The sequence below is a fragment of the Chelonoidis abingdonii genome, chromosome 6, assembly GCF_003597395.2.
Source record: "Chelonoidis abingdonii isolate Lonesome George chromosome 6, CheloAbing_2.0, whole genome shotgun sequence".
NCBI classification, from domain to species: domain Eukaryota; kingdom Metazoa; phylum Chordata; order Testudines; family Testudinidae; genus Chelonoidis; species Chelonoidis abingdonii.
Window position 1 is genome coordinate 48,266,275 of NC_133774.1, and position 20,954 is coordinate 48,287,228.

The 20,954-nt window shown below is 41.0% G+C and overlaps 1 protein-coding gene across 3 annotated transcripts in view; it reads right to left on the reverse strand.

The window, feature by feature from the left end:
• The window catches only part of IQGAP2 (IQ motif containing GTPase activating protein 2), a 254,515-nt gene that overhangs the window by 22,001 nt on the left and 211,560 nt on the right, over window positions 1-20,954 (reverse strand). For all 3 annotated transcript variants that reach the window (XM_032774320.2, XM_032774329.2, XM_032774343.2), the window contains 7 exons: window positions 20,697-20,921; window positions 17,525-17,665; window positions 17,090-17,174; window positions 14,602-14,834; window positions 12,757-12,889; window positions 9,977-10,079; window positions 7,634-7,775 (listed from right to left, as the gene is read on the reverse strand). In XM_032774320.2, the coding sequence (XP_032630211.1) occupies window positions 7,634-7,775; window positions 9,977-10,079; window positions 12,757-12,889; window positions 14,602-14,834; window positions 17,090-17,174; window positions 17,525-17,665; window positions 20,697-20,921 (1,062 nt within the window). The remainder of the gene's footprint in view (window positions 1-7,633; window positions 7,776-9,976; window positions 10,080-12,756; window positions 12,890-14,601; window positions 14,835-17,089; window positions 17,175-17,524; window positions 17,666-20,696; window positions 20,922-20,954) is intronic.

The following is a 20,954-nucleotide window of genomic DNA, read 5'->3' on the forward strand; positions in this document are numbered from 1 at the left end:
CTGTTCTTAGCACTGACTGATACCTTTATGGGGAGTTTCAACTGGATGGCCAGTTTTTATAATTATGTCTATTCTAAAAAATGCAAGAGTTATTGAACAAACATCTTAAGTCGGCTGTGATTATTTACAATTGAAACTGTAGTTCAACTCTGCATAAATCAATTTGAAAATCTCTTTAAAAATCAGATGAGCAGGAACTGAGTAAAATACTCTCTAACAAAGAGTATGAAATATAATGAGAGATAGCAGGGAGAGAAAAACTTAAGCTTTAATTTAAACAATAGTTTCATGCCATCGATTCCAATTACAGAAGAAACTAGTTGCACAATACACCCAAGGCAATGAGCAAACAAAGAAAAAAAAGACAAAATGGTGGCACTACTAAGCCATATATAAATATACCCACTCACTCCAATCCCTTTCCTCATCCTTCATCTCTACATTGTCGATGTAAGCTTTAAGTTGCTCAGGGCTGAGACCTTGTCATTCTGTCTGTAAGTTGCCTACATGGATGTCATAAATACCACCACCGTGTTGAGATGTTCCTATACTCTTGCCTAGTGTTTTGTTTTAGAAACCACAGAAGTCATCCAAGTAGCTTCACATCAAACTACATATGCAAAGTTACCAAAACGGACCCCAAAGTGTTTGAAAGTTACGTTTCAGATCAATGAGCATGAACAACTGCTGTACTGATAGCAAACCAATCCCTTTCCTTTAACTCCTGGACCATAAAGCTGTATGATCAATGTGTGGGAAATTCTAGAGGAACTTCTCTCTACCAGCTAAATTGTAAGATTTGTTTAGGGAAAACACCCTTAAGGTTAAGAATTGCAGAGTGTGTGCTTGCAACTGTAAACACTGTGGTAAAATGACTTTCCTCCAAAGAAAAGCTTCAGTTGCCAGTTAACAAAGCTAAATTACTTTTCAGATTCAGTAAGTACATTAAAAATATTGGTGTTCAGTATGAGCACTGCTGAGTGAGATTGTAGCCGCACTATAGACCTGCACAGAATGAGGTTTAATTTAAAGACTGTCTAGCCAGACCACAGGTTGTAAAGAAAAGTGTAAAAATAGCAGTTTTAGAAGGTTAGCACTTGCATCCATTTTCAATAGTGAAAAGAGATATTGAACAGCTCATAATTTGCAGGTAGGTTAAATGTGAATATAGCCAATGAAATAGGGATGAGGTTAATTTAAAAATAAAAATAGCTATGCAGAACTTTTGATATAATGCACTTGCCTACAGGTTTTACCAATAGTATTTTTCAACCATCTGAAGAAAAAGGAAGCCAGTGAATATTATTCTCTCCCCCTGCCTAAGTCATGCAATGTTTTTGAGCTGAGAGGACAGTAACATCCTGTACAAATACTGGTCAGATAAACATTTCCAAGTGTTTTCAATTTAGAGGAAGAAGGGTAGAGTTGAATTTGCCTTCCAGTCTAGATAGCAACTCATCCTGAATTATGGAAAAGATCACGTGTTAGGACAGCATCTGTTTCACAGCGTGCAATAATGCAAGTAGCCATAACTTTGTAAGAGCTAAACTATTGATGTTTTACAAAGTTTGTTTCAGACTTCGAAAGATTTTGGATGGGGTGGCGACTTGACTGATCTATTTGATACAGATCCTTCTCGTTTCAGGTCAATAGTCTGAATCTGAGCTAGGTCCATATGACCTAAACTAACAACCACTTGATGGCCTATGTGAAATGTACTGGTAGTTTTTCTGACACCCATATAATGAGCTTGCTAAGGAAATTTAATACATCAGAAACATGCTCATTTCTACATTTCTAATTGACAGGAGTTAAAATTCTTATTTCTTAACTAAAAGTTAATTATTTGTTACAATGCTAAGGATATTACCAACTGGAAAAGAGCCCAAATCACTGATGACAAAAGGCTTACGTTACTCCTGAAAAACAAGTTAATCTTTGTGTGACGCACATCAGCAATATTATAAAACAGATCCTTCTTAATACAAGAAAACAACATACACAGAACAAACTAAATTCTAATGAATGAGGAAAATCTGTCCTAACATGTTAAACTTCAAAAGAACATTAAAGCTTTCATATGTTACTTTTCATGTAATGAAATCCAACAATATCAAATCTTTAAGCATCAAAAGGCATTTCATCACCTCTCCTCCCTAAAAAAAAAAAAAGGTAAAAATCATAATGAATTAGAGGTACAAACTAACTATATACACATCTTACTGTTGTATTCATGCTTTAAATGGTTTTCTCACTGTTTCCCTCTTGCCAGGTCATACGTCACTCAAGTCTTGGCTATTATGTCATGAGCAACCTCTGCAGCCAATGGCAAAGGGAAGAGAGACAGTCCAGATGTGGTCCACAGTAAGTGAGTTTGTAATTCCCCGATCTAAACAAGTGTGTTGTGTTTTTCAGAGCACCACTATTCCTATTAACATTAATAGAGGCTGTGGGTGCTTAGCACGTCTGAAAAAATCAAGAAACTTATCTAGTTGCCCAAATAAGGATTTAGAGTTGGGATTTTCATGTATGCCTAAATGACTCAGAAGCACCAATCCCATTCGCTTCCAAGAGGATTTGTGATCTTAAGTCACTTGAGTGTCTAAAGTAGATTTTTCAAAAGCACTGAAGTTTGAAATCAGCGGTTTAAGTCTTAAAATAACCTTTGAGTTTTGCCAGAATTACATCCTAAACTCTTAGGCCTGGTCTACACTACGATTTTAGGTCGAATTTAGCAGCGTTACCTCGATTTAACCCTGCACCCGTCCACACGAAGCCCTTTTTTCGACTTAAAGGGACCTTAAAATTGATTTCTTTATTCTACCTCCGACGAGGGGATTAGTGCTGAAATTGGCCTTGCTGGGTCGAATTTGGGGTAGTGTGGATGCAATTCGATGGTATTGGCCTCCAGGAGCTATCCCAGAGTGCTCCATTGTGACTGCTCTGGACAGCGCTTTCAACTCAGATGCACCGGACAGGAAAAGTCCCACAAACTTTTGAATTTCATTTCTTGTTTGGACACCGTTGTGAGCTGATGAGCACAGATAACGATGCAGAGCTCATCAGCGGAGGTGACCATGGAGTCCTAGAATTGCAAAAGAGCTCCAGCATGGACCGAACGGGAGGTACGGGATCTGATCGCTGTGTGGGGAGATGAATCCGTGCTAGCTGAACTCCGTTCCAGTAAACGAAATGCCAAAACATTTGAAAAAAAAAATCTCCAAAGGCATGAAGGACAGAAACTATAGCAGGGACTTGTGGCAATGCCGCATGAAAATTAAGGAGCTCAGGCAAGCCTACCAAAAAACCAGAGAGGCAAACGGCTGCTCCGGGTCACAGCCCCAAACATGCCACTTCTATGATAGCTGCATGCCATTCTAGGGGGTGCAGCCACCAGTACCCCAACTCTGTGTTTTGACTCTGTCAATGGAGTAGGATGCAACACAGAAGCAGGTTTTGGGGATGAGGAAGATGATGCATGATGAGGTTGAAGATAGCTCACAGCAAGGAAGTGGAGAAACTGGTTTTCCCAACAGCCAGGATCTGTATCTCACCTGGGACCTGGAGCCAGTACTCCCCGAACCCACCCAAGGCGGGCTCCTGGATCCTGAAGGCAGAGAAGGGACCTCTGGTGAGTGTACCTTTGTAAACATACATGGTTTAAAAGCAAGCGTGTTTAATGATTAATTTGCCCTGGCATTTGCGGTCAGTACAGCTACTAGAAAAGTCTGTTAACGTGTCTGGGGATGGAGTGGAAATCCTCCAGGGACATCTCCATAAAGCTTTCCTGAATGTACTCCCAAAGCCTTTGCAAAATGTTTCTGGGGAGAGCAGCCTTATTCTGTCCTCCATGGTAGGACACTTTACCATGCCAGGCCAGTAGCATGTATGTGGGAATCATTGCAGAACAAAGCATTGCAGCGTATGGTCCCGGTGTTCGCTAACATTCAAACAACATCTGTTCTTTCTCTCTCTCTGTTATCCTCAGGAGAGTGATATCATTCATGGTCACCTGGTTGAAAAAAGGGTGCTTTTATTAAGTGGACATTCAGAGGTGCCTGTTCCTGCTGGGCTGTTTGCCTGTGGCTGAACAGAAATGTTCCCCGCCGTTAGCCCCGTGGTGGGGGGGAAAGGTGAAGCCATCAAAATGCGACCTTGTAATATTACATAGCACACGTGCTTTCATTAACAGCAAGATTTACCGTAAGTGTGTACCCATTGTTCTATAAAATGTCTAACTATCACTCTCCCTTTTTTTTCCCCTCCACCAGCTGCATATGTTTCTCCTTCCCAGAGGCTAGCGAAGATTAGAAGACGAAAAAAAATGCACTTGGGATGAAATGCTCTCTGAGCTCATGCTGTCATCCCAAACTGATAGAGCATAGCAGAATGCATGGAGGCAGACAATGTCAGAGTGCAGGAAAGCACAAATGAACGCGAGGAAGGTGGCAGGCTGAACAGAGTAAATGGCGGGTTGAAGATGATAGGTGGTGTCAGCTTGCTGACAGAAGGCCGGAGTCAATGCTCAGGCTGCTGGAACATCAAACTCAGGAAAGGCAGCAGGAGCCCAGGCTGCCACTACAGCCCCTGTGTAACCAACCGCCCTCCTCCCCAAGTGCCATTGCCTCCTCACCCAGATGCTCAAGAACACGGTGGGGGGGCCTCCAGCCACCCCACCCCAGAGGATTGCCCAAGCAACAGAAGGTTAGCATTCAGTAAGTTTTAAGGTGCAGTGTGGCCTTGTCCTTCCCTCTTCTCCAACCCCACCCAGTGCTTCCCTCCTCCCCCACCCCTCCTGGGCTACCTTGGCAGTTATCCCCCTAATTGTGTGATGAATTAATAAAGAATGCATGAATGTGAAGCAACAATGACTATTGCCCTGCAAGTGGTGATCGAAGAGGGGAGGAGAGGGTGGCTAGCTTACAGGGAAGTAGAGTGAAACAAGGGGGGGGGGGGTCATCAAGGAGAAACAAACAGAATGTTCACATTGTAGCCTGGCCAGTCATGAAACTGGTTTTCAAAGTTTCTCTGATGCACACTGCACCCTCCTGTACTCTTCTAATCAACCTGGTGCCTAGCTGCACATAATCAGCGGCCAGGCGATTTGCCTCAACCTTCCACCCCACCATAAACATCTCCCCCTTACTCTCACAGATATTGTGGAGCGCACAGCAAGCAGTAATAACAATGGGAATATTGGTTTTGCTGAGGTCTATTCAAGTCAGTAAACAGCACCAGCGCGCTTTTAAATGTCCAAATGCACATTCTACCACCATTCTGCACTTGCTCACCCTATCGTTGAACAGCTCCTGATTACTGTCCAGGCTGACTGTGTATGGCTTCATGAGCCATGGCATTAGGGTGTAGGCTGCGTCCCCAAAGATAGCTATAGGCATTTCACCATCCCCAACGGTTATTTTCTGGTCTGGGAAGAAAGTCCCTTCCTGCAGCTTTTGAAACAGACCAGAGTTCCTGAAGATGCGAGCGTCATGTACCTTTCCCGGCCATTCCACGTTGATGTTGGTGAAACGTCCCTTGTGATCCATGAGTGCTTGCAGCAGCATTGAAAAGTACCCCTTTCGGTTTATGTACTTGCTGGCTTGGTGCTCCAGTGCCAAGATAGAGATATGGGTTCCATCTATAGCCCCACCACAGTTAGGGAATCCTATTGCAGCAAAGTCATCCACTATAGCCTGCACATTTCCCAGAGTCACTACCCTTGATATCAGCAGCTCTTTGATTGCCTTGGCTACTTGGATCACAGCAGCCCCACAGTAGATTTGCCCACTCCAAATTGATGCCCGACTGACCGGTAGCTGTCGCATGTTGCAAGCTTCCACAGGGCTATCGCCACTCGCTTCTCAACTGTGAGGGCTGCTCTCATCTTGGTATTCTGGCACTTCAGGGCAGAGGAAAGCAAGTCACAAAGTTCCATGAAAGTGCCCTTACGCATCCCAAAATTTCACAGCCACTGGGAATCGTCCCAGACCTGCAACACTATGCGGTCCCACCAGTCGGTGCTTGTTTCCCGGGCCCAGAATCGGCACTCCACAGCATGAGCCTGCCCCATTAACACCATAATGTGCACACTGCTGGGGCCTGTACTTTGTGAGAAGTCTATGTCCATGTCTAATGTTCTCATCACTCATCACCGCTCTGCCGTCACCTCCTTGTCTGATTTCGCTTTTGCAGGTTCTGGTTCTGCATATACTACAGGATAATGCATGTGGTGTTTACAGTGCTCATAATTGCGGCAGTGATCTGAGCAGGCTCCACGTTCCCAGTGCTATGGCATCTGCGCTGAAAAAAGGTGTGAAACAACTGTCTGCTGTGACAGAGGGAGGGGCCACTGACGACATGGCTTACAGAAAATTAAAATCAACAAAGGGGATGGCTTTGCATCAAGGAGAAACACAAACAACTGTCACACAGAATGGCCCCCTCAAGGACTGAACTCAAAACCCTGGGCTTAGCAGGCCTTTGATTTCACGGAGGGAGGGGGGAGCAAATGAATATAAAACAAATCTGGTCTATTTCTCATTCTGATCCACTCCATCTATCTTATACATCTTACGCTGGCAGCAGACAGACAGTGCAGTACAACTGCTAGCCATCGTCATCTCCTGGGTGCTCGCCAGAAGACAGTGCAGTACGACTGGGAAATGACCTGGCAGAATAATTCCCATGTCTGCCCAGGTGCCCCTGACTGACCTCACCGAGGTAGGCTAAAAGAGCACCCAGGAGTACGACGACGATGGCTACCAGCCGTAATGCACCGTCTGCTGCCAAAAAGCAATGAGTTGCTGCTGTGTAGCAATGCAGTCCCCCGTCTGCCAGCACCCAGAAGACGTACAGTGACAGTGAGCTGAGTGGGCTCCATGCTTGCCGTGGTATGGTGTCTACACAGGTAACCCAGGAAAAAAGGCACGAAATGATTGTCTGATGTTGCTTTCATGGAGGGAGGGAGGGAAGGAGAGGGGGGCCTGACGACATGTACCCAGAACAACCTGTGCACTGATTTTGCCCCATCAGGCACTGGGATTTCAACCCAGAATTCCAGTGGGCAGCGGAGACTGCGGGAACTGTGGGATAGCTACTGGGGGAAGTTGGCGCCAGCCTTGGTACTGTGGATGTAGTCCGCCGAGTTAATGCGCTTAGAGCATTTTGTGTGGGGACACACGATAGACTGTATAAAAATGATTTCTAAAAAACTGACTTCTATAAATTCGACCTAATTTCGTAGTGTAGACATACGCTTAGGGGGCAAATTTCATGCAGAATCTGGCCTTAAGTTTTGATTATAACACTATCTTTGACTGCATGCTGCGTTGCCAAGGAGGCTGCACAAGGTATGAGTCGCACAGGATTTGGCTAGTGGCTGGCAAAGCATCGGACTGTCTTTACATCAACCAAAAGGCCCAAGCTATGGACTTAACTATTTGCAGACCTCCAGTCAAATGAATGGTTGTGGAGGGCATGTAGTTTGAAAAACACTTTTTAAAAAAATTTCCAATTAGAACACTATAGTAATTACAAACCTGAATAAAGTTATAAAGTTAGTTTACATTACTGGTATTGCTTGTTTTAACAAAAACATTGCCCAAGAGATATATATTTAATGAACAAACCATACTTTATCATCAACCCTTTGAGATCTTGATCTTCACCTTCCTGTAACTCATATTTGCTGGTCAAAGAGAGTGAAATCTCTGTCTTTGCAAGCTGACTCAACGTATTTTCCTTGTTAGGATCATTGGGATCAACAGCTCCTTCCCCTGTAGGAAAAAATATGGCTCTTATTCTGCCAGTTCACTGACATGTGACAAGAACTGGAGCATGAACGAGAATATTGGGAAACATGTTAAAGGAAACAGAAAACTATTCAGAGATCTATCCACATGTACTGTATCTAGACAAATAACTGTGTTTAATTCAAAATTTTTCTTTGGCCATAAAACAAATCAATACCTTCCCTCCATTTAGAAACAGGAAAATTGTAGTATTTCATATTTTCTGAAAATATCCATTAGAAGTTACCTATCTATATATCTAGGCAAAGATTTTTGAAATACTAAAACCTGAGATTTCTGCCACCTTGAACTGGATTTTTCTTTCAAGACAGTTATCCAGATAGGGCTCAGATATGTGTGTCTCTTTACCAAAGAAGTTGTGCAGTTATTTAACTTCTATAATCAGGAAAAAAAATAAAATAATAAAAATAGGACTGTGCTGGGTAATCATTACTGATAGTGTTCCAATTATTAACTTGCTTCTGAGGCATCCAAAATATGCTAGACATTTTTTAAACAAAGGTGGTGTGATCCCTGCACTAATATTAATAGTTCTATTCATCTTCTTGTAGCATTAGTCCCATCTATTTTGGGTCGGCTCTGTGTGTCCTCCATTCCAGTCTGCCTTGAGGCAGTTCCTTGGAAACTCCACAGTTGATCAAATCCTTTTTATACAGCATCCATCCAACTAGCATCCCAACCCTTTTCTTATCCTTCATTTTTAAGTTTAACACCCTGTTTCCTGTATATTGGTCTGATCTTCTTTTCATGTGATCAAACTATCTAAGCCTGGATTCCCTCAGCTTTCCTATAATTGGTCTCACTTTCACATTTTCCCTAATGTGTTTGGTTCTGATGGTCCACCCTTGTAAACTCCAAGCAACAATTTTAACATTTTAATTTCCATTGTATTCAAGATCCGCTCCTATCTCTTCTTTGGTGCTGAGCATTCAGAGCTATACAAAAAGCACAGGCCTAATAATTAGTGTATAGATCTTTACCTATCAAATAGAAAAGTTTCTCCTAACTTCGACTGCAGATCACTTCACTTGCTTCTCTCCATGTAGTCCATGACATTCCTATTCTGCATTGTCACCGAGTTCACCATTACTGTACTACTGAACCTAGGAACTAGAACGTGTATACCTTTGCTAGTGGCTGGCCCCCCAGGCTTACAGTCTCGTTGCCTTCCTGAAACTTATCCTTGAATCTACAGACTTTCTGCTGATTTTCATGCCATTTGTTTCAAGTATGCACATCATCTCACTAAATTTTCCACTTCCTCTCTGCTCTCTCCCACAAGCATATCATCATCTACAAAAAGCATGCATCAGCATGCCACTCTCAATGTTTTCTGTAACTGCATTAAGCACCGTGATGAACAAAAAGAGGCTTGGGGCAGAGTCTCAATGCACTCTGATTCTTAACTGAAATGGTTCGATTACTTCACATGACTTTTTAACTGTGGTAGCAGCACCCGCATACGTGTCCTGGATGAGTCTGATCGCTTTCAGATGATATCTGTTCCATCCTTTAAACAACTATATGACTTTTTTCAGAACATGCTCTTAAGCCTTCAAGACCTCTTTTCTCTTTATTCTTCCACTAGCAATCATAATGTAAAGATAGCATCCATCATCGATTTGTTTGGCATAAATCCAAACTCATTATTGCTGACTTACTTCTCTTCATAGCCTCTTATCAATAATCAGACTGAATTTGCCTGTTTCACTATTCACTACTTCTCAAAATTAAAGTCGGTTTACATCTATGGAAATTTGGTTTGCACAGCCCCTTGCATACATTCAGTAAGGTTATTTAAATATGTAATAGTACTCTATTCAATTACAGATAACTAGATGTTTCTGCTGAAATTATTGATGTTGGAGAGTTAAATATCATTATGCTCCAGAATAAATACCCATTGTGAGTAGTTCATATCTCTCAGAGCTACTGTGCACTCTGGGAGACAGCTCTCCTTTGATTCTTATTTTAGAATATCTTTTCAGTTATAATAGCTGCAAAAGTCATTTTAGGAACAAGTCTTAAATTCTGCAGACGCTGAAGAGGCCAAACAAGTACCCCCCCATATGCCAGTTTAGGGCCAGTCCCTGGATTACTATAATGACCAGACCAAACAGGGTGGGGGGGAGGGAGGGGAAGACAGAGAGAAAGAAAAAACTTACCAAGGAAAGACTCTACATCAGGAACAGCCCCTAGCCCCTCCAGCAATTCATTCAGTAGGTCATTCTGCTCAGGAGCAATGGCATCCTGGTGTTCTAACAGCAGCTATAAAAAAGTGCAAACAAAATGATTATCAGTGAAACTACTGAAAATACTCAATTTCTCCAAATGGTGCAATATACTCACAAATAGAATGCTCAAAATAAAGTCTTCAGAGCCACAGTGGGCTTACAGCATGGATAAGGACTATGGAGGACCAAAGGAAAGAAAGTGCTTGCTTACAAGACTGATAGTTCTATTTCCCAGTCTGATGGTTGGCTCACCCTTGGATCAATATTAGAATGACAGCAAATATACACAAACCGAAGGGAGTGGGTTCTCAAAATATTAAAACATATGGGGAAAAGCTCCAATTTAGCAGCTGCTTAAACAATTAACAAAACAAATTAACCACTAACCACTAAACAGAATGGGCACTTCACTTGACAGTCTTAGAGACCAAGGAATAAGGCCTCTGATCAGCAAGACACTTAAGCATATGCTGAAGTGCTTTGTTGGATCAGGACCTTAGTGGACAAAGGGACTGAACTGTCTTCTTCATACCGGTGACCTCCTCAGAGCAGGGTTAATTCACACCATGCTATGCAGAATGAGGAGGCTCACACTGCTGATGCTTATTGCTGTATTTTTTTTAAATACAGGATTTCTTACTCCTGTGATATCAATTTGCTACTTTTCCAATATGCTCTTAGTGCCAGTATCAGTGATTTTATTGGCACTAAGATAACAGGAAGTACAAACTTCCTGTATAATACAACTTGTATTGCAGCTGTGCACACCTCCAAGGAGGAACAGTTTCGCAGTCCATAAGAAGGCTCTGAGAACAAACTTGTATATGCTGCATTATAAAAACACACAAATGGTATGGGCCTGAAGAATGAGTTTCCTGTAATTAGACAGCTCGTTTCTGTACCTATCACTAGCATTTACTTGAGGAAGGAAGTGGCACTGTGCAGAGTTTGATGACAGTTTGTGTTGGCTAGTTCTCAAGGTCTGGTTTCCACACAAACAGGATTCTTACTATGAAACTCTGTTCTAAGGTTCCATGGCCACTAGTTTAAACTGAATTTAAATACAAGTGGAGTAAAACGTGCTATATTTACAGATTTCAGAACTCTGATCATTTAGAGAGTGAAAAGCCTATTCAAATCAAAAGCTGTGTTCACTGAAATATAGAGGCAGCTAAAAAACTTCGTATCTGGGAAATCAAAGGCACAATAAAGATTCTGGGGGAGACATTCAAAGAAAACAAATGGCAGTTTGGTGCATAACTAACATTTTGCTTTTGAAAATTTCCCTCAGTCTCACCTACATCAGTGCCCTGACGTTATATTTTATATAGTGTATGCTGTGCATGTATTCATGCGTACACTGAAATTGCAAATTTAAGACATACAGAGATTTATGATCTTTAGATATAAAGCTGCCTTGTTTCAAGTCTTAACTACGTCCTCCATACACATATGAACTACATGAAATCTTGGAAGAAAAGACTGTCCCCTTTGACTAGTGTTCTACCAGATGACAAGTAATTTATATCAAAAGTGTTCAGTTAATCCTGATGAAGTACAGAACACACTAAACCAGATTACACACAAACTGACAAATGAGAGGTTCCCCATAATCATTTGCACCATGTGAGAGTCAGCCTCTAAGTCACAAACTTGACAATAGCATAGCAGGAGTTGAATATCATGCTGGACACCTAAATGAAACAAGTTAAGTGTTGACAAACAGACAGGAAATGAAACAAATACATCCTCAATTCAAACTTGAAGTGGCAGTTGTCTTTAATCTAGCAAACACTATGTTTCCTGGCAGGCTTAGCCATTAGTACTTGCATGAGTAAGGCTAATTTTTAACTCACTGTCTTGGGAATGAAGTATTCCATATTTAAAAAAAAAATCCATGATTTAACATTTCTGGGTTTTGCACATTAGTGGATGAGTGGTAGTAGACTAGCAGTAGAAGGACCATATGGTATACATCTAAATTATGTCCTAGTGAATCACACTATAAACTACAGTTTCTGCATTTCATCTGTTCCTTATCCAGAATAAACATACTTGCAGGATACCACTGCCCCCTAAATCACACTCTTACATCTGCTTCCAGCCAAACACATGATGGAATATCAAAGTCATAAAATGTACAAGATTTTACTTTCATCTCAAAGTCACACTAACTCTTAAAAAAAAAAACAAGTCCCCTTTCTTACCAAGAGGAAGTTTGTAATTCAAATAAACTACAAATGGTTCATGACTACTATATACCAATAACAAGTTTTGCAATTTTTTTCATTTTCATTTAAATGCTTTGAAAGAAAAATACTTTACATTTTATTGTCTGATTCTTATTTTGGTTAATGCTGTTTCCAAACTATTATTGTCTCTACCATTCCCATTGGGGCTAATGGGGTGGAAATACAATTCTCTTCTGCACCATACAGTACAAGTTACAATAAATGTTAAGAAAAGTTTGGTTCTAAGGTTATTCCATACACTTGGACATTGAGATGATCTTCTACTTGGACAAGAGACTATTAGAAAAGGAAAAGTAAAGGAATTCCTTCATGGCATTTTAGGAAAGTCAATACAAAACACCACAGTTATTCTGTGATTTTGTGGAAAAGTTATCCTTCTCCCAAAAAGTGGTTTGAGAAATTTCCCATGAACAGATTAAACAGTAGTAGTTTAGCTAAAAATTCTTTCCATTCACTTACTGAATGGGTATTGATGATTTCTTCAATGGAGATGTATATGACAGGTTTGCTGAGGGTTACCATGTCAGAGTACTCATCAATATTGAATTTCTCCTCTGGCTCAGGAACATCACATGCTGTCTGAAAAAAATTCCTACGAAAGTAGTAAGATGAGAAAGATAGGTTAAATAATTATACAATAAGAAAAACATGTTTTAGCTAACTGTAGAGAATTGGAATAATTTTCTTGTTTGAAATGCAAGCTCTAAGAAGATCTCTGCTACAGTCTATTAAAGCTGCACAGGAATGCCAGGGTACAAATCGAAGCAGCATGTCAATGTAAATAAGAGTGCTTATCTGTCTCTACAGAGACCAGCAGGTTTATTTCTTCAAAATAAGATTTTTCCCTTTCAGCTACAAAGTTGTAAGCAAGAATTATTTAGCCCCTTTTTTAAGTTGTTCTGAAGGATCTAGTCTAGAATCTGGATTAAAAATAATCCTCCAGAAGATATAAAGGAAAGATGCTTTGCATAAATGGTTACCTTCATTGTATGAAAGCAGCTCATAATTTTGACAAAGTTTAGGAGCAGTAATTAAATCTCATGCACACTAATACAGGCTGTCTGAATGATACAGGGCTGAATGATACAGGGCAGTCAGATATATTAAATTTAAAACATTTAAAATCCCTGCATCACTCCACTGCAATGTTTAACTCTTTAGTGCTCAGGAACACTGTGCAAAATATAAGGATATTTGCCAAGATTATGGAATTGTTACAGTGTAAGAATACTATGGGAAAATACACAAAAGGCGTTAACACAAAGTGTTACTATGACTATATCACTATCTATATCTAGACAGACAGAAGCCATCCAGTGTTTCAGAAGCAGGAAACAGTTTCTCAGCATTTTTATTGATAACTAAGAGGAGTATTGCAGAGATAATGGAAAAATCTCTCATCTCACACTTAGTAACAGAGCAGATTCTAACCCTCTCAGGTTAGCATTCTCCTTGGAGGCATATCACCTATTTTCAGCAAAAGGTTAATTTAATGAGACATGGGATTCTTCTTTTTGTAAAGATCAGAGCCAAATTAAACACAACGAGCAGGTCTTCCTCCTCTTTGTTTTTGTTATTAATTAATAAAATGACTAAACTGCTTTAGTATCCTTGCTCACGTATGGCCTCTAAATGAAGGTTATAAGAGTAGTCCTCGTTAAAAAGATGTTTTCTTTTTCATATAGAAGAGACGCTTCTAAAAGGAATAATTAATGTACATTTGAAATATTCTGCTGTTTCATTATAATTCCATGATCATAACCACTCAAAAAAGCTACAAGGTAAAGAGTATAAATTTTAGAAAACTTCCTTGCAACACGGATGGTCTGGATTTTCCCAAGACACTTTTTAGCAAAATATTTAAATTGTCATTTCCTACAATTGTTTCTCTCAGCTGAGATGGCTAAAGTTAAAAGACAGTTCTTCCTGGCTGGGAAATAGTTTACACTTACAAAGGAGTAATCTCAGCCACCAGACTGAAAAACGATCAGCTGTTCTACTTACTTAAAGCAAGCTTTAGCGTGTGTTATACAATGAAATGCTCCATTAGACTCACATGGGAATTTTTCTTGCAAAATGAAGTATTTGGATGACTGAATACTGCTGAGCAATACTAAAATTACTTGCTAAACAATAGTACTGAACTGGAAATACAGCACATTATTTTCCCATTACAGAACAAGGCAGAGCGATTTCTATATGAAGGAATATTCATTGAATTATAGTCAGGTAAATAGAGTAGGTCTACCTTATCCACCTCCAAACAGTTTACACTGAATAAATATTTGCATGAGGTTTTCACACCTGAACTTCTGATAGGTCTGCGACAGGTAAGTGTTCATAGATGAAAGATGCGCACTCTCCCCTTCAAAGAGTTTGTTAGAAGCAGCGTGCTGAAGGACTTTCGCCACACACCCTAAATTCCTCCTCTGGTCAGAGTGTATCTGGCCTCCAGCTGTGATGTCAATTATATCAAAACCATCAGGAGCAACAATGGCCGGGTTCATGTAGCGATAGTATAGGAGGTTTCCAACAATCTAGAGGAGAAATACTTTGAGAATTTTTTTCTTCCCTGATGTACACTTTAATCCATTCTTAGAAAGCCCACAAGACTACACTTTTCCTGGTTTAGATTTTAATAAATCATTAACTAAAAGGCGGTAGAGAGCAATCTGTGCAAACAACTTCTGAGTAAGTATTATCCAGTTAGCTAACTGGAAAAGTCTAGTGATCCCAGAGATAAAAAAAGATGTTATTTAGTAATGGGCACTTACACCAGGAGTATATTTATAACAACTGGTTTAAAAAACAAATCAACCTCCCCCCGCCCCACCACACCAAACAGGAAAAGAGTGCCATCTCCCTCCAAGATTTCTCTTTTCATCAGAATTTTGGCCAGGTCTAATTTTTAAAAAAATCACATTTAAAAAAAATGTTCAAATATCTGAAAATTTGGATGCATATTTCAAGTTATAATAAATCCTGTACTCATTCAAATAAGATTTCCATTACTATCCTGTTTCAGCTGAATCAGAAATACTGAGGATAGACATTTGTAAAATTTGTACTTTCTATCCAACCTAAGAGCAGGAAGTGCAGAGAATTTTTTTTAAAGTTTACATATTATTTAACTTCAAAAATAAGAGGTTCTATTCTCTTTGAGCTGGCTGTAATGTTTATCCCAAACTTCTAGCCCATCCCAAATATTTTAGTAACGATTTTTTTTTTCTTTTTGAGTGGCCTACCTGATAAATTCTACGTTTATCCATTAGAACTGGGCAGGAAACAGTTTTCTTATCCTGTGACTATTTGGGAATTCAGAAGATTTGCCCATTCAGCACTGTGATGAAACTGAGAACTTCTGCAGTTTTTTTTTGAGGAAAAAATCAGGATGGGCAATAGAGAGAGAAGAGCCAGGCCCAAACCAGTCAATGACCCAAGGATCAGGGCACTCACATGGGATGTGGGAAATCTGGATTCATGTTCATACTCTGCCCAATCTAGAACAGGGACTTGAACCAGGGTCTCCCAAAACCCACATGAATGCCTTAGACACTGGGCTATTGGCTGGTTTTCAGAAACTGCCTCTTCTGTTATATTAGAGTACCAGATACTAAGCTGACCCAAGAGTTGCATTTCTGTGAGTGAGAAGTGAAGTGAAGTGAAGGATTCCTGACCTCTGGTACTTACTTCCTTTGCCTGTTTGCCATAGCTCATGCCCCGTCACTCAATGGAATGTTTGGCTTTTGAATTTAAGGGTTTTCAAATGATGAGCTGTGCTGGTCAGCCGGCAGGGTAGAGGTGCCTTGTGGTAGAATCAGTTCACTACCCATTTGAGCATAGTTGTCAGAGAAGTTTTAAAATGATGTAAATTTATAGTGACCCCCAGGCACTATGGTGATGGGCACCAAAGAAATTCTTGTAAACAATATTTATTGTGAACAATATATTAGCTGTATTGTTTATTATTACATAACTTTGCTGTGGAGATTAAAATTCTCAAAATGGCTCCAGACAAGAATTGTAACACAAAAATAATGTCTTTTGAAGGATACTAAAAAAAATCCTCAAAGTAATTCTGGATCCATTACAATTCAATTTTTTAAAATGCAACACGGATACTGCGATGTAAATATATCTAATTAAAGCAAGATGTAAGACCTGTAGTTATGTGGCAGGCACACAGAATGACTTCACATTGCCTTCTGCAGAATACAATGGTTCTGATAGATTAAGGGAAGGGCACTGTGCCAGGAACATTCTGCATCATTTGACGGCACACACGCTCCAGTCTAGACAAATGTCACATTCCCACAACATTTATAAGCATCTTAAACAAGTGTAGTGGATGGATTAATTCACCGTTTGCTCTTATAACTCTGCCCAATTTTATTTATAATATTAAAAAACATTTGAAGTAATTTGAGTAAAGTGTTCTAATTTCACCTTAGCAGAGTTAAAATTGCAAAACTAGAGTCATATTCTTCATGGAAGATCAGTATTGAAGCAAAATCATGCAGTCAATTATTCCTAGCTTCCTACAAAGTACCAGTGAGCCGATTTTCAATGGTGCTGGCCCACTGACTTCTATACGTGCTACAGATGCTCTGCAACATTGACTATATTTTCCAAGTCAGGCCATATTAACACATGGAATTCCTTTCATCTTCACCCCTAGAAGTTTCTGTAAATACAAGTGTTAACAATTCTGTAAAAAGCTTATATGCAATAAATCTTGCTTTTGGCATAAGCAGAAAGAACAAGCTGCTAACAGATCACCTCACAAATCTACCTTTAATAGTTCATCTTCTGTTGCATCTGGGAATTTCTCATGGAGCGAATTCTTCAGAACTTTGGCTATATACCTCATTCCATAACTACATATAGAACAGATGAAAAAGGAAAATAATGGAAAGACTTAGATGAAACAAACAAATCATTCCATTCAATCAAGATACTGCATTTTCACAGACTAACCACTTACACACAAAACAAGATGATAATGAAAAAAATAAGGATTTATATTACAGATGCTCACTAGGTTTTATATCATATTTTGAATATGTGATATGGAAGAACTGTTCCCTCTGTTGAAGAATTGCTATTATAAAAGGCATGTACCACAGATAATATCAAGGCAGTACAGATGGCTGTTTATACTGAATCTTGCCTCAAATGTTATTGTACAAATGAACTAATGTTATGAGACTTATAATTTGGCACTTACGGCATCATACTGAGCGATGAGAATATGGACACAAGGACTTTATCAGTTACTGTTCTCAAGCTTTGAATGGAGGACTCCAGTCTATTCACCACTTCCGGATGTTCTAATGCTTGTTCTGTTGTTACATCGTATGGCAATTTACTGCAAACGCAAGAGTGGTATTTACTGGGCTAAACTAAACTGTGTACTATGAAATTACAAACAACATTAATTAAAAACTAAATTTGTTTAAATGCTATACAGTCTCAACTACTTATTTTATGTATATTTCAGAGAACACAAAATCAAGTGACAATAAAAAAATCATTCAAAGAATTGGTTTTTAACAGAAACAAAATCACCACCAATATTATCAGTTCATTTTTTTTAAAATGAAAAACAAAAAATCCCATGGAAGTGATATGAACTGTCTTCTTCCAGATACAAAGAGGAAAACATCTACAGTAACTCCTCACTTAACGTCGTAGTTGTGTTCCTGAAAAATGCAACTTTATGCAAAACAATGTTAAGCGAATCCAATTTCCCCATAAGAATCAATGTAAATGGAGAGGGGTGGTTAGGTTCCAGGGAATTTTTTTTTTTGCCAGACAAGAGACATTATTTACATATACAGTATAAATTTTAAAGAATTTTAAACAGTTTAATATTGTACACAGCAATGAATAATTGTGAAGCTTGGCTGAGGTGGGTGGAATATTTCCCAGGGAATGCTTTGCAGCTAAATGATGAACTAGCAATTGGCTGAGCTCTCAAGGGATAATATGCTGTGGTTAATGTAGCCTCACACTCTATAAGGCAGCATGGACTGAGGCAGGAGGGAGGAAAGACAACGGATGCAAGGCAGTAGCTGCAAACTCTTCCCTGCAAAAACTGAACACGATGATCCCACACTATCCAGCTGGAGTGCACCACTCCCTCCTCCTCACAACACATGCATGGCTGCACAGGTGCTGACTTTAAAAAATGCATGACAGACAGAGAGGGGGACGTACATACGTGCATTACCCCTTTAAGTACACTGACCCCACTTCAAGTACGTTGCCCTTAAGTGGATCAGCCACTTCAGACAGGACGCAACAGCTTCCAGCAAGCTCCCTCCTTTCTGTCCCTCTCCTCCGCTTTGTGGAGAGGGGGCACGGCGGGGGGAGCAAAAGCAGGGGGAATTTAGGGGAGCTGATGGGAGGCTGCTGCCCCCCTAGTTCTAATCCCCACAAGGAGGGGCTGCTCTTCCAGAGAATCCTGCAAACAGTGAACAAAGCAGGCAGCTGCCAAACACAGTTATAAGGGAGCATTGCGCAACTTTAAACGAGCTTGTTCCCTAATAGATCAGCAACTTAACAACATTGTCCCAGTTGACGTTGTTTTGTTGTTAAGTGAGGAGTTACTGTATTATTATTCCAGTGTGAGGGTTCTTATGTACTAGCTCAGGGGTTGGCAACCTTTCAGAAGTGGTGTGCTGAGTTTTCACTTATTCACTTTAACTTAAGGTTTCATATGCCGGTAATACATTTTAACATTTTTTAGAAGGTCTCTCTCTAAGTTTATATTATATAACTAAACTATTGTTGCATGTAAAGTAAACAAGGTTTTCAAAATGTTTAAGAAGCTTAATTTAAAATTAAATTAAAATGCTAATCTTACGCCACTGGCCCACTTATCCTGCTGCCAGCCTGGGGCTCCGTTCACCTAGTTTGGCAGTGGGCTGAGCAGGGCTTGTGGGACCCTGGCTGGTAAGGGGCCGGCAGCTGGGACCCCAGACCAGCAGCGGGCTGAATGAGGCTGGCAGCTGGGACCCCAGACCAGGGATGCAGGTGGGAATGTGAAGGGGGGGTGCAGGAACTCCCATTTGGTGCTCAGAGTAGGAGTGGGGATGTGGGAGGGTGCAAGTGTCAGGGCATGGGGTAAGGGGCTAGGTACGGGTGGGGGGTGCAGGAGTCAGAACGGGGGCTGGCAGTGTGTGAGGGGGTGCAGGAGTCAGGGTGTGGGATGGCTGGGTATGTGTGGAGGTGCAGAAGTCAGGGCTGGGTGTGTGGAAGAGGTGCAGGGGGTCAAGGCAGAAGGTTGGGTGTGTGTGTGGGGGGGGTCTCAGGGGTCAGAGCAGAGGGTTGGCGTGCTCAGCGAGGGCTGGGGTGCTCCCAGCACCCTGCTATGAGTGGCTCACAGCAGGGGCTGGAGGGGATATGCCCGATTTCCACCCCCTTTCCCCAGAGCCCCATCTGTCCCTACCTCTTCTCTGCCTCCTCCCTGGAGCAGCAAGCATGCTGTGATTCCACTCCCCCTCCCCCTCCCCCTCACAAGGGCAATCAGCTGATTGGCGCAGGGAAGGAGGGGCAGGAAGGCACTATGCTGGGGGAAGAAGTGGGGGAGGGTGGAGCTTGGCTGCTGGCAAGACCAAGCTTCTGCCTTCTGCCCCCGCAGGAGAGAGCAGCGGGCGGAGGGGCTGAATGGGGACGGGATCTCGGCAGGCAACAGGTAGTGGCGTGCCATTAAAAATCAGCTGGGGTGCTGTCTTTGGCATGCGTGCAGCAGGTTGCCAACCCCTGTACTAGCTTGTGTGCTGAGAGGAAGGATAGTCCAAAGGTTAGGGCATTAGCTTAGAAGTTGGGAGACCTGGTTCAGTTCCCTGCTCAGTCACAGACTTCCCTTGTGACCTTGGGCAAGTCAGTCTCTCTGTCCCTCAGTTCCCCATGTGTAAAATCCTCATGCGGTGTTGTGAGGTGCTCATATATTAAAGTGATGGGGTACTTAAGATAGAGAAGTGTTATAAGTTAGTCCATCATTGGGGTTCCAATCCTTCAGTCAGAACTGCAGGCACTGGATCTCTGTACCATTGCAAAGCTTCACTGAAGTCAATGAGGCTCTGTAATGGTTGAGGTCCATGCTAGCAGATCTGAACGCAGGTTCTGGGAGTAAATTTATAAGCTACTTCATGGAGGAATCTACTATTCTATAAAATAACAGTACTAATAAGAATTACACCTCAGCAAAAAGAATCATTAAGTCTCATTATATTACAGTGAACTGGAGTATCACAAGCATACACCCCAGATGCATCTTCATAGTTGCTTGTGGAAGAGAAGAAAAAGCTTCACACAATGACAAAAGGATCTGACATGATGAATCATTCAAATATTAACTGAATGAAGATGAACTATTCTATTTTTTAACTTACCTGGCCTCTCCAGTCTGCGTTTCCAACTGGTTTACCCACGTCTTGTACACTTCCACAGGGCTGGTGTTGATGAGGAGGGATTTGTCATCCATGATTTCCTTCACCACTGGGGCCAACAGCTGACGCAGCGTGTTCTGTCCACGAGCACCTCGATTAAAGCTGACAACCATCTTAATGACAGTAGGGTTTCCAGTGACTATATCCTGTATCTGGTCTACTTTGGAACTGCATTAAAAACAAAACAGTCCTTAACTGTAC